Raw genomic sequence first — 14,522 nt, forward strand, 5'->3', positions numbered from 1 at the left:
CCTCCTGCACCCGTTTTCGCTCCAGTTTCCCTGAGTTGCAGAGTGGCTCCGCTTAGGAGAGGGTGACGCCAAAGAGCCTGGCCCGGGTGGCGTTGGGGTGGGCGGAGGCTTTTCGGGGAGGGACCGGGTAACGCGCGGGGGGCCGCTAGGTCTGCACCCGGTTCTGGGGTGCACCTGAGACGGCGGGGAAAAAAAGCTAAATAAAATAAGTAAACAAACAAACAAGACACCCTGCGTCCTTGACAGTCACAATCAGGCCAAGGCGGGCTCTGGAACCTTATTAATAAATGACTCCCCTGGGCCCAAAGAACGCCGGCCTAGGTTTTTGAGGGACGGGAGTGTCGGGAGGGCCACCGCGTCGAGGGGCTTCCTCCGCCAGGTCCCCCTCGCGCGTCCCGAAGGGTTTGTGATGGGGTATCGCCCAGGCGACGGGCTCCGCACCAAGATGGCGGAGGAAAAGGACGCGGAAGGAACAGGTAGGATCGTGATTGGGGTGCCACGACGTCGCCGCTGCGCCTGACAAAGCGCGGCCAGGCCTTCATCTTGAGCCCCTCAGCAGGGGGACAGTGGTCTAAGGAGCGGCGCCAGCCCGCGTCCCCGCCGTCCGCCCAGCCCCGCTCCTCCGCCCTCGGCCGCCCCGCCCTCCCTTCCCCTTGAGAGGTCTGCGCGGGCCGCGGCTGTGGCCCCCGCCCGGGAGGTTCATAATGGCGCCCTAGTCACCTCCACGTCCCGTGAGGGCGCCGGCCGCGGTCTGGGCTGTGGGAACCCGGAGGGCGGCCTCACGGAGGACCGGAGCTGGCACTAGAACCTGGTGGGATTCTCTGCGGCCGTGCCGAAACCCCGCCCAGCCCGGCCCCAGGCGCTGGCCGCCTCCATCTTGCCTCCTCCTCCGCCAGGCGGAGCACGGCCTCCAGGTCAGACTGGGCTGTGGCGGCCCAGGCCGCGCTAGAACCTTGGTTAAGGAACACGTACTCAAGCAATCACTTTAAGAAGGACGGAAAGAATATCTAGCCGGGACCTGTCGGGCCACCCAGACCGGCCGGGTACCCGAGAGGCCTCAGAGGTCCACCTTGAACTGCAAGACCTTTTGAGTTGTTGCTAACCCAGCAGAATGGCTTAAAATCGGATCTGTGGTTAGCATATAGTGACTCAAAAGCCTTTACGTGATAATTGACAAAATACCGCAAAATAAAGAAGTCAAGCAAGCCCTAAAATAGTATAGGGGAAACATTGCAAAAAGTGAAAGTGACACTCCATCTTTGTTGCACTTTTTGATCAACACACACCCTATCGACCCTCACTGCTGCCCCTCCCCTCTACCCCCTCCCCTTTTGGAACAAAGTAGTTAGGTTAACAACTAATATTTACATGAGATGTTTAGTCCATCGTCATGGTGATTACAGAAAACCAGCAGGGAAACATGAGACCATGGTAGAGATCTGGGAAACCTGTGATTTATAGACGGTAAAAATAATCTCAGAAGTCGGGATTGTAGTATAGAATTTTAACTCTACTAAGGTACAAAGATTTTGTGGTGCTGCTTTAGAAGTGGAAGGTTTATTCTACTTTGTTGTTGTTTTTACAAAGAATAAGAAGTTAGAGGGCAGGGAGTGTCGGGAGGTGTTGGGGGAGGGGAAAGAATATGATCAAGATATGTTGTATGAAAAATGTTTTAGATAAAAAATAAAAAAAGCTTCCCCAGAAAGTATTTTTATTTAATTAAACTTTTATATACACCCCAAAAGAAAAAAAAGGAAAAACATTAGGTGAATTAGTTTTTAAAATTAATTTGTGTGCATTGGTGCAGTATTGCCTGTGTGACATCTGTGTATGTCTGTGTGAAGGTGTCAGATCTCCTGGAACTGGAGTAGCAGACAGTTGTGAGCTGCCATTTGGGTTCTGGGAATTGATCCAGGGTCTTCTGGAATAGCAGGTAGTGCTTTTAACCTCTGAGCCATTTGTTATTTTAACAAAATATCAATCATTTGATTTTACCAATGAAAACCTGGAGCCAGATGCTGGGGTGAAAGCTTGCTAGCTCAGGGAAGTAGAGAAAGCAGCCAGCTGACCTTCCTCCTCAGCCAATGTCCCAGACATTGTTTTTTTCTAAACAATCTTATGTTTCCTCCCTGTCAACTGGTTGCTAGCTCCGCCTCTTGACTTATGGTTGACTTTATTTAATCCTGTTTACAATTTTCAAGCAGAAAGCTCTTGGATAAATGTGTGTGCTAGGCTGAACCACACCACATCTACAGACAGATTTTTCCAGTAAACAGCATAATAGGGACTCACAGTAGGATCCATCTCTCCAGCCCCCCCTTTTTTTTTTAAAGACTTTTTTAGAGTAGCATTGGAATATATTGCAGGTTTTTACAATTTAAAATTATACACATATACACACAGACAGACAGACAGACAGACACACACACACACACACACACACACACACTACACTTAGGGTCTCCCCTTGTAGCTTATTGGTCTGGAACTCCCAGAGATCTACCTGGCTGCATCTGAGTGACTGTTGTGACTAAAACTGTGTGCCACCACGCCCAGCCTGATTTTTTTTTTTTTTTTTTTTTTTTTTGGTTTTTCGAGACAGGGTTTCTCTGTGTAGCCCGGGCTGTCCTGGAACTCACTCTGTAGACCAGGCTGGCCTCGAACTCAGAAATCCTCCTGCCTCTGCCTCCCAAGTGCTGGGATTAAAGGCGTGCGCCACCACCGCCCGGCCCCAGCCTGATTTTTACAGTTTTTATCCCTACTTAAAATAGAGACAAAGACAGATAGAATTTCTGTTTCTTTAGTGTCCAAAATATGTTTTAATGTTTAGTGTAAGTTTAGGAGAAGGAGCAATTCAGTCTGCAACTAACTGTGAAGTAATGGCTGTTGAAAGCTAGATTTCATACATTCAATTTCTTATATATTTAATGCTTGTTTCTTGGAAAGTAGTCTGGTGAAGGTTAAACCTGAAAACTGTGAGGAGAAAGACCAAATCCATGGTTGTCCAATTGAAGCAAGCATTATTAAATACTGGCCAGGAAGATGGACACTGGCCAAGTCCATATGTGGGATTCCCAGAGAAGTGGTGATGAATTATGTCTGTCAGGTACTTATAAAGTCTAAACCCACAAGGTTCTGTACTTTCCACCTTGGTTCACAGGGGGCAAGCATACATCCTGACTTCCTTCCTGCCTATGTATCTCCTGCCTGGGTCTGATCAAGCACATCCTGTGCAGTTGGGACAACAAACCTTGTTTATTGAAGTGGAACAAGTGATTTATTATCTTACAAGAACAACAGCCCTCCATGTTCTTGGGAGTTATCTGTCCTTGGGCAAGTGGGGTTTAAAGCTTAACTTTAGCTCTTACTTGAGGGCAGAACATTAGTGAATAGCAAGATGAAGAAGGCATTGTCTTTGTCCTCTCCAAAGGGGAGGATGTCCGAAAGGGAGATAAGAGAGGAAGAAATGGAAAACATGAAGCCAGGAGGAGCAATCTGAGGGAGCCAGCCAGGGCCAAGAGATAAGATCCTCAAGGCACACCCTCCAGTATCCTGCTTCCCCAAGCGACCTCACCTTTCGTGGTTCTGTTCAAATTTTTGAATCTTATCAGTGGATAAAAATGGATTGGGTAGGTGCCCTCAAGATCCAGTTATTTGTGGAAAAGCCCTCTGAAATACATCCAGAGATATCTAGTCAAGTGGATAATAGGGACTAAGAATGGACTGGGGCCTGGCAATGACACAGGACTTTAATCCAAGCCCTCTGGAGGCAGAGGCAGGCAGATGGATCTCTGAGTTCAAGGATAGCCTAGTCTACAAAGGACTACACAGAGACCCTGTCTCAAAAAATCAAAACTTAGAAAAAAAAGAGCCGGGCCGTGGTGGCTCACACCTTTAATCCCAGCACTTGGGAGGCAGAGGCAGGCGGATTTCTGAGTTCGAGAGTTCAAGGCTAGCCTGGTCTACAGTGTGAGTTCAAGGACAGCCAGGGCTACACAGAGAAACCCTGTCTCGAAACCCCCCCCCCAAAAAAAAAAAAAAAAGAAAAAAGGAATGATTTGGGATTCTTATATACGTAAAGAGTCCTTTCTGTGTGGTCCTACATGCTGACATGATGCTTCCCTGTAGCTTCTTTTGTGTTTGAACAGTGAAATTTTCTTTTTCCTAGATTAATTTTTTTCTATCATTAGCTAAAAAGCAAATGAATTAAAAAATTTAAAGCCAAGTTAATTTTAAGTCATTTATCTTTTTTTTTTGTACTGAAAAAAATGTTTGAAATGTGATACAAAAAGCTCTTTTTGAAGCTTTATCATTTCTTTGAAGTCTCCTAAGCATTTTTGTTTGAAGGTTTTTTCCTTTCTGGTTTGTTTTGTTTGTTTAGTTTGTTTAAGTGGATAGTTGATGAAGTTGTCATTGGTTGGAGCTTTTAATCCGGATGTTCTTGTCTCCTAGAGAATTTTACACAGTACTAGAACCCTCTTCTGTTTGTAATTAGAATCAGGAAGAATTGTAACTTTTGGCAGACCAGAGAGATTTAGAAGGTGTGTCAGTTTTCTAATAGATTCCCCTTTCAAACTTACTTTTGTCTGTACTAAATTATTATTTGGTATTTTGCACTCTTTGATATCATTGCTTGGGAAAATGGCTAATTCAATTATAGAGGAGGTTTTACATGTTTGTGTGTGTTTTAAAGTTCTTAGTATAGTATCACTCTGAAACCAAAACATTTAGAAATCTATATTAAGATGTTGGAGAGATAGCTTTGTAGGTAAGAGCTCTTGCTGCACAAGTAGGAGGACCTGAGTTTGCATCTCAGGGCCCATGTAAAAAGCAGGCCATTGCTGTATGTTCACTTGGAACCTCTACAATACAGGGGCAGAGACAGGAGGATCCTTGGGGTTTCTGGCTACCAGCCTCGTTCCTGATTCAGTGAGAGACCCTGCCCTGTCTGAGAAGGTTAAGACAGCGTGTAATACGGGAGGGACACCACTTGGTCTCCACATATGCACATAGTTGTATACATATAATAACACACACACACACACACACACACACACACACACGAAAGGCAAATTGAAATAGAGGAAATAGAGAAGTTAAAAGTGAACTTTTGTGTGTGTACTTATTATGTTTCTCAGTAACTGTTGATTATATGCTGAGGGATAGTACAGTTAACAGAGGTGAGCTTTGGAGGGAGACTTGAACTTGTATGTTATCTTTCTCAAGCTCCAACTATCTGATCTTAAGCCTAGGTGCTGAACCTAAGGAGCCTCAGATTCCTCAAATAATAAAGCAAAGAGAATGATACCTGTTGATGTTGTGATGAGGTTAGTATCTTCTCTTCTTTTTGAGACAATAGTCCCACCTGTTCTCCAGCTCACTATGTAGACCAGTCTAGCTTTGGGAACTTAGACCTCTGCCTGCCTGCCTGCCTCTGTCTCCCTAGAGCGTGCAGCATCACACCTAGTGGATGGTGTCTTCTTATTCCTTACTGTGGTTCTAGCACCCTTGGTGCCTGGCATGAGAATGCTGAGAAAACAAGAAGCACTCTGCAGTTAGGGCCTGGTGCTTACTGGTATGTGCTTGACATGAATCTCAGGGCAAGAAAAACAAATGTAAGTCCCATTGTTGATCACACATAAAGTGTGCATATTTCTGAGGCCACTTAATAACCATTCTTCCTGTTCTAGGCAACTAAACAAAGAAGAGGAAAAAACTGTAAAGGTTTACCCTTCTATACACTTCACATCTCTTTTATTTAAAGACAGAACTTGAAGATAGTTGGCGTAGCTGATGGTAGAGATGCGTGCCCCAGGATGATTCTCGTCTCCTATTAGACGGCACATTTGGGCTCAGTTTTGTCAGTTGTCAGTAATGCCTGTTTCTGTCAGCTCTCAGCTGAGATTCCCACACTGGATATAGCTGACTCTTTGGTTTCATTTGATCTAAAGTAGAATTCTTGGGTTTCTTTGTTGTATTGTCAACATTGATTGGTTCAGAAAGGGTTTGTATCATTAGAAATGTATAGCTTCCTTATATCTCTACAGTTCTCACCTCTGTTTGGAGCCAGCTTCTTATATGGCAGAGAAATGACAAGTCATAAAATGCAGACTACATTTGCCAGTCTGTCTGTCTCGTTCCCTGTCTTTTGAACAGGGTCTGATAGCCTAGGCTGACTTTGAATTTGATGGATGGCCCTTGGTGACCTTGATGCTCTCATCCTCCTGACTCTACCCCCAAAGTGTTAATATTTCATGTACATTCCGAGTTACATAGTTTTAGTTTATGCAGTCCTGGGGTAAGCCAACCAGGACTTCATGGACTCTACCACGAGAGCCACATCCTTAGCCCCGCAGTTGCTTGGCAAGTTTCTCTTCATTTATTGGATTACTGCAAAAATCTCTAACTAATTATAAGCAATTTGCTGGTTTTCATATGAATATGAATTACTTACCTAAAACTCATGCTTGCATTGTTTTAGAATAGTCAGAACTCTCTAGCAAAGCAAACTAAGTAGTCTTTTTTCTTCCATTTTTTTTCTTTCTTTCCTGGCTACATGGTCAGTAATACTCTTTATGTATGCTTTGTTATGGGGAGTAGATTATTTGCTAGTCTTTTTAAAAAAAATTTATTAATCATTCCATTCATTTATATCTCAAATGATATCCCACTTCTCCGTTACCCCTCTACTTATCCCTCATCCCATGATATCTCATTTCCCGGTTACCCCTCTGCCACCCCTATTTGCTAGTCTTATAAACAACCTTCTAGCCTGGGCATGTATTATTTCTTCATCCTACACTTAGTAAATAATATTTGTTCGTAGCTCAGAACATGAACTATACAGTAAAATGTCTGAGCAGGGAACCCCAGTATTCTAACTTCTTCACATGTCAAGTGAGTGTAGCAGAACTGCTTCATTCAGTGAGAGAACATGTAGCAAGAACTTCACGTGCCATTAGAGCTCTATAAATATCCTTCTGGGTTAGCACTGTGCTCAGTGAGGAATAAAAAGATGTTGGCCTTGTCCTCTTTGAGATTACTTACTGGTGAAAGAACCATTGCAGAACTATGCAATTATTTTATTACACATAGGATAAGTGGTTTAAAAACCTCAAGGCTACAGTGAAGGAACATGGATGTAATTTTTCCTTACTTCAGGAGCTTTGAATGTGACATTTTCATTTGCTGAAAAGCAGTTGGCTGAAATTCAAAAGCTTGAAGCAAAACAATAAACAAAACTCATAAAAAAGCTGTAAGCCAGAAAGGAAACTGGCTTATGAGAGGAGCAAAGCAGGCTTGTGTGCTGGACAGGCCGGGGAGGGTGAGAGGTGAAACAGGCGATGACAGAGACAGGGAAGCCCGCCTAGAAAACAGGCCACAGGAGGTAGATCTGCCTTAGATCAACAGGAAGCCATTGGGGCGTTTAAAACGGGGACAGTGCAGCTTCTGCCTTAAGAGGTCAGTTATACCTGACTCCTCTTTCATCTATTGCTGTGACCTCAGGCCCCTTCCTCTTAGCTGTTTGGAATATAGAGTTGATGCTGTAGTCAGTGCTCTGTGTGCTGGCACAGCACAGTTTGTACCTGTGTAATGGTAGCTTAGTGTCCATCGGTCAGTCCTCCTCATAGCTTCCCCATTCTCTCCTAGAAAACTTTATTATTTCACACAGTGGTAATTTAAGTGTGGGTTTAATGAGAAACACAAAGTATGGGATAAGTTTGCATATGTAGGGCTCAATGTTATTAGTGAATCTATTCATCTGTATGCTATAAAGATGAATTTATGTTCACTTTTGGACTTTTTATTATATAAATTTTTAGAAAATATATTTTAAAAAGTTGTGCTAGCAAGTTTTTATGTCAACTTGACACAGCTAACATCATTTGGGAAGAGGGAACTTTAATTGAGAAAAATGTCTCCAAAAGATTGGCCTGTGGGCAAGCCTGTGGTTTTCTTCGATGATGATTGCTGTGGGAGGGCCCCGCTCACTGTGGGCCAGCACTCCTGGACAGGTGGTGCTGAGTGCTATAAGAAATCAGACTGAATAAGCCATGAGGAGCAAGCCCATTCGCAGCATGCCTCTGTGGCTTCTGCTTCATTCAGTTCCTCCCCCAGGGGCCTGCCCTGCCTAGGCTTCTCTCCGAGGACTATGACCCCCGATATAAAACCCAAATAAGCCCTTTCCTCTCTGAGTTGCTTTCGTCATGGTCTTTATCACAGCAGCAAAAACAAACAAAAACAAAAAACCAAAAAACCAACCAAGCAAGCAAACAAACAAACAAACAAACAAACAAAAAAGCCAGGTGCTAAGAGAAATTAGCAGAGACTTTAGTCTAGTGCATCTAAATTTCTTGGAATTGGAGGAGACTATTTGGAGGAGAGCTAGGGGTGAGGTAACACCTTGCTAGTATGAGTCAGACTTTGAATTTCTACGACCTGTCCTCAGGTCTGAAGTGGAGGCTGCTCGAATTTCTTCAGATCCACTTCTTGCTGAATTTTAGCATTGACCTGTTATGATTTATTGTAGCTGATCTGTTTTTCTTTTAAATTAGATTGGACCTACTATAAGTGAATGATTAGTACTGTGTGTGTGTGTGTGTGTGTGTGTGTGTGTGTATGTGTTCTCGTTAAGGATTGAACTCAGGGCCTCAAGCATGCAAGGCTTGTGTTCTACTACTGAACTGTATTCCAACCCTTAATAAACATTTCATATAAAAGCTCGGTGTATAAAGCTAGATGATGATTGACTTATATTTTTGGTCGGATGTTTGTTAATATATTCTCTTTGGATAAAGTTATTCATAAAATATGAATCACTAAGAACTTCCTCCTCCACACAGGCAAGAATTGGTTCCTTGGCTGTTTTTAAACACTGCGTATCTGGAATAGATGTTGGCATTACTTGAGTCAAGCAGGACAATAACACATACCACATACTTTCCAGTTAATTAACCTTGAGGGCGTTTCTCACCTTCTCCCTTGTATACTTTAAACAGTTCTCATGGTAAATGCTTCTCTTGGGACTTATTATCTTGTCTTCATTTCTGTAGGTTAGAGTTTTGAACACCTAGTTAAGTGTTTGAACAAATACACAGACACCTCAGTATCAGAAAAATCTCAGCTGCATTTTTATTTAAAACTCTCTTGTGTCCTTTGGTGTTTTGACTTCTGTTTGGTTCGGACTGCTTTCTCCGTGTGGAGTCCCATTAATTTATTCCTTTGAAATTAAGATTAATTTCCCCCCTCTGGTTTGATTTTAACCTGTTAAAACACACACACTTTTAGTCTTCTTAGCATTCTGATTGCCAAAAAATAAAATATTTGTATTCCCCAGCACTTCTGAGGCCAAGGATATGGATTTTCTATACCAAACAGCTTTCTAGTTCTTTGTGGACACCAGTGGGTGTTCTGATACTACTGGAATTATTAGTGTAGACTATACTGGTTAAGTGTTAGCCCACAACATTGTTCCCATGGAAATATGCCAGTTGCAGGCAGAGCTACCCATCCCTCTGACTGACTTCGCTACAAGTTGGGCATTCCTACCATCCCCTTCTTAGTCTGCTAATTTTCTGTAATCAATTGCAGAGCTGATGGAAACACTGATTATGTTTACTACTTTTATAAAAGACACAAACAAATAAAGAAGAGGCCTTCGAAGGCTCTGAGCCCAGGGTCTTCAGTCCCTGTACAGTTGTGCACCATCTTCTTGGTCCGTGGATATGTTTGTCAGTTCAGGAGTTCTCCAAAACCCTTTCTTTAGAGTTGTTATGGTAGTTGCTTTGAATAGGTGTGGTTGGTTATAGTTGCTCATGTATGACTGACCCTCTTCCCCATCCCTTCATCTCTCTTTGGAGATCAGGAGATGAGCTGAGTTTTCTGGAAGTTTCTTGTTGGAAGTTTCTTGTTTGGGTGTTAGTCTTTCTGATTATTACTTTGGTCACACTTGCCAAGAGCTTGTTTCCTATGATCAGATTTTATGTTAATTATTTTATGGGGTTAATTTTATTTAATCTTCATAGTTGTATGAGATGCTATTTTATTTTACAGGTGAAGAAGTGGCCTAGTTAAAGGATTTGTTTGATTAAATATGTAGTTAGTGCTGGGGGAATAGCTCAGTGGCAGAGTGCTTGCCTCCTAAGGCATGTAGTTTGAGTTTGTATTCCCAGTACTTGGGAAACTGAGGCAGAAGGATCCCAAGTTTAAGGCAAGCTTGGACTATACAGAGAGTTCTAGGACAGCTTGTTTCAGTGAGCAAATATATATGTGTGAGTTATGTGTTAGTTGTAGAAGGGCTTATTTGGCAGCATCTTACTATTTCTTGTTTATTTTATTATATCTTTATTTGGTCGTCAAGTTTTCTCTAAACAGCTCGGGCTAGACTGGAATTCACTGTGTGGCCTGGACTGCCCTCAGACCCATGATCTTCCTGTTTTGGCCTCCCAAGTGTTGGGACTACAGGCATGTGCCACTGTGCCAGGATGTATTCGCTATTTCAATTTTTTATATTATTGATACAGAATTTTTGAACACCCATAAGGATTTTGACATTTATTCAATCATTAAACAAATATCCATAATGAAACTATGCCTCTTTTTCTTCTTCTTTTTTTTTTTTTTTTTTTTTTTTTATTTTTTTTTCTTTTTCTTCTTCTCTTCCTTCTCCTTTTTTTCTTCCTCTTTCCTTCTTCCCCCTCCTCCCCCTCTTCCTCCTCCTTCTTCTTTTCTATTGAGACAGGGTTTCTCTGTGCAGTTCTGTTTGTCCTGGAACTCACTCTTTAGACCAGACTGACAGTCTCAAACTTACAGAGATCCACCTACATTTGCCTCCCAAGTGCTGAGATTAAAGGCATATGCCACCATGGCTCAATTCTATGCTTTTTCTTGATGTTAAATACCTTTCAAATTATTTTCATCTAGTTTTATTTTTTAAAGGAAAGTTTCGCTGAAATTCTTAGTAAAGAAAGCTGTTAAACTGCCTTCTTGGAGTGATTGAATCATGAAGAAATTGGTTGGATTGTAGAAGACCTTTAACATTTCATGACTGTTTTTACACCAAACTAAAAAAAAAAAAAAAAAAAAAAAAATCCCTTGGAAATAGCTCAGAGTGAGCTAAAACTGCAATAAGCTTTCCTCTAAAGTATGAAATACAGTTGACAGACATCTTTTTATAGACATGTCTGTGACTGTGCACTGTTTTTAGGCTTGATAAATTTTTTCAGAAATGAAAATTTTTTCTTTCAAATGTATAAAAGCTGTTTATAGTAAAATAGCACACTATGACAAGATAGAAACCAGCCCTGTCCATCTTATGGCTCATCTAGACCACAGTTTTCTTAGGGTGGGGATGGCAGCAATGTAGAACACAAGCATATTTTAGTGAGGATAGGTTTTTTTTTTTAAAGTAATATCTACAAAATAAATTTTCAAACTTCAAACTATTTATAAAATTAAAAGCATGAAAAATCCAGATGAGAATGGTAACAGAGAGAAAAGCTAATCAAACTTAGTAAAATATTTTAAGCAACAAATATTTCAGAAGTAAAAAATAAATTAGACATAGTCCTTTTGTTAGCTAACTATTAATGTGCAACTGGTCTCCCCACATCAACAGGCTACAATCTACAAACATTTTCCTTACACAACTTCTGGACATCGTTTTGCTGAGTGTTCTGACTCTGACATAACTCTGGAGCTATATATATGCCTGTTGGCAGGAAACCTCAGTCCCCTTCCCTCCTTTTTTTTCTTTCTTTTTTTTTTTCTTTGAAGGAGATAGACACTCAGCGAAAGCAGAGATGCCAGACTTTCATTCTGTTAGCTATTTGGTGAACCCAGATGAAATGTCAGTGCTGTATAAAAACAGTTCCTGTCTCATGGCCTTATTGAGCATCAACTCAGAAGTGATCAAACTCAAGTCCAGGTCTGAGAGTTCTTACCTCAGCTACTTAACAGCTCCTTGAGAACAGCTTTTCTCAAGCATGAAGACCTATAATCTTAAGAAACCAGTTATTCATTCTTAAGAAACCACCCCAGTATTTGATGGCAAAGATTATCTCCCATAGAGACATCACATCAATTAAAAAGAAAGAAGGAAGGAGGCACCCAAGAGTTAATAGTTCATAAAGCTGAGCTGGGCAAATGTTGGGAACTTTTTAAAATTTAAGATTCAAAGGGAAGAACAAGCTGCTTCCATTTTTTTTTCTATGTCTTGTCACCTCCATTGTCTCTTCCACTCCATTCTCTCCACAGCCTGGCTGTTTGTCTCTTTGTTTTTCCATCCACCTACTGACTCCCCCAACCCCACCCCCAGCACTTTTCATGGGCTCTTTGGGGCCTCAGACTTTTCTACAATAGATAAGCTTCTTTACAAACACTGTTGTATAAAATGTCTGTCTCACTCCTTTCTTTGTACTCTAACATTCGCTGTTGAGATTTTGAATATTCATTCTCCTTTGTCTTCTTTAATTCAAGACCATAAGTTAGTCATTTTACTTCCAATTAAAATATTTTTAATATTGTTTTTGAGCCAGGCTAAGAAGTAAAGGCTAAAGAGAAACTTGCAATCCTCCTGCCTCTGCCTCCCCAGTTCTGGGATTACACTTATGCACTACCATAATACCACTCAATTAAAAATTATTGCTCTTCACATCACCATGGAAATTCTAATTTTAAAATTTCAGTTAGTTTACAAAATCCTGGGTTTCCTTATGGACTTTTATAAGCACATCATTGAGTCTTGCTCGTTTGTTCTCCCTCTACTCTCTTCCATTCCCTTACCCACATCGTCCTCTTTCTGGGTTCACATTACACATGTAGATATATGTAAATATGTGTTCAGATCTAGACTCTGTCTATGACAGCAAACACTGATATCTATGCCACCTCAGTAACCTCAGTCACCTCGTCACTCTGCACTGTCATGTTTTTCAGTGTCTCTATAGCTTACTCCTGTTGACCAAAGACTATCATTTCTTTGTTAGTTTTTCTGTTCACTTTAAATCCTATCATCCTTTTGGATGACTTCGGTAATCATTTCAGTAACCATGTAGACTTTATCCAGGACACCCATTTCCTCCTCTCTTTAACTCCAGTGACATTCACTTCCACTCTGCTCCTTCGCAGATTTTCTTTTATTTTCTCTTCTCTTCTTTTTCTTTCCTTTCCTTTTCATTCTCCTCCTCCTCCTTCCTCTTCTTCCTCCTCTTCCTCTTCCTCTCTCTCTCTCTCTCTCTCTCTCTCTCTCTCTCTCTCTCTCTGAGACAGGGTCTCTTTATGTGGACCAGGATGTCCTAGAACTCTCTATATAGACCAGGTTTGCCTTGAACTCAAAGATCTGCCTGCCTCTTGACAGCCCCCACCCCATCCCAATCCCTCCAAGTGCTGGGATTAAGGGCATCCACCACTACCTCCTGGTTTAAAATTATCTTCTTAAGATTCAGTCCTGCACAAAAACATCTGTCCCACTCAGCCTAAGTCACAGATCTATTGTCACCAGCAACCTGGGAGCGGGCATATCTACCTTATTTGTCTTATCTGGTGAGAAGTATGTGGGACCATGAAAGGATGGCTTGGTTTCTGGTGGAGCACTGGCTAGAGATGGCCTGAGACCCTGCAAGGGACGGCATACATTTCACCACACTCCCAAACTCCAGGCTCCTGACACGTGGCCAAAAACTTCCATTGATCAGCGCCTTTCAGTCATGTAGGACAACACCCCTACCAGCCCCTCCACAGGTAGAGGGTGTGACTACAGGCTGCAGAGAGATCTCCATATTAATGACATACCTGAAGGCCAGAGGGCGTAGCCAATTAATTATTCCTTCCCAGATCCTCCTCCCTCCCTATGTAAGCCAGGCCTGCCCTGAGAAATGGGAGGTAGGGAGGGTGGGGTGGGGAGGGGTACAATTTCATCTACTTTGCGCTATGACAATAAACCTTTTAAAACCATGGACTTCCTTGTGTGTTTGGGGCCCCCACCGTAGGGCACCGTGGAGCAGGCTGACTACTGAGCCGGTGCTTAATCTCCCACAAGAAGACTTCTCTAAGTTCCAGCCATGGAGCCCTGCCAACTCAAGCAAGCTAGCTGACCCAGGCAAGTGAGAGTCTCTCACCCAGCGGGGCATTGCTGGAGCGTCTCTCCCTCTCGTCTCTCTCTCATATGCCCTTGAGTCTCAGGTCTTCCGAGGCTCCCCAAAGACAAAGACCACCGGTTTCCCAGTCAGCTGCTTTGGCCCAGAGACCCCCACTCAGGAGCTCTGCCCCTGCAGGACTTCAGGCTGAGACCTCTCCACGGAACTCTGTGGCTTCTCAACCCAGCCACATGGAGTTCACACCGTGTGGAGTGAACAGTCAAATTCCCATGCTTCTGCCTCCCTGAGTCATGGCAGACACATGGGAACCACAACACAACCCAACAGGACCCATGCCCATGAGTGAGCTACAGCCCTGCAGAAGTAGACATTGTTTTCTGTCTGAGTTTTATACAGTAGGGATTCCTTTCTAAAGAGGAGTAGTGT

At 42.5% G+C, this 14,522-nt stretch overlaps 1 protein-coding gene across 1 annotated transcript in view; it reads left to right on the forward strand.

Moving 5' to 3' along the window:
• Nucleotides 1–350: 350 nt before the first annotated feature.
• Nucleotides 351–14,522, forward strand: part of Efcab2 (EF-hand calcium binding domain 2) — a 91,028-nt gene continuing 76,856 nt past the window's right edge. The window contains exon 1 of the mRNA XM_028755252.1: nucleotides 351–476. Coding sequence (XP_028611085.1) covers nucleotides 410–476 — 67 coding nt within the window. The 5' untranslated portion in view covers nucleotides 351–409. The remainder of the gene's footprint in view (nucleotides 477–14,522) is intronic.

The sequence above is a fragment of the Grammomys surdaster genome, unplaced genomic scaffold (genome assembly GCF_004785775.1).
Source record: "Grammomys surdaster isolate TR1022 unplaced genomic scaffold, NIH_TR_1.0 126051, whole genome shotgun sequence".
NCBI classification, from domain to species: Eukaryota; Metazoa; Chordata; class Mammalia; order Rodentia; family Muridae; genus Grammomys; species Grammomys surdaster.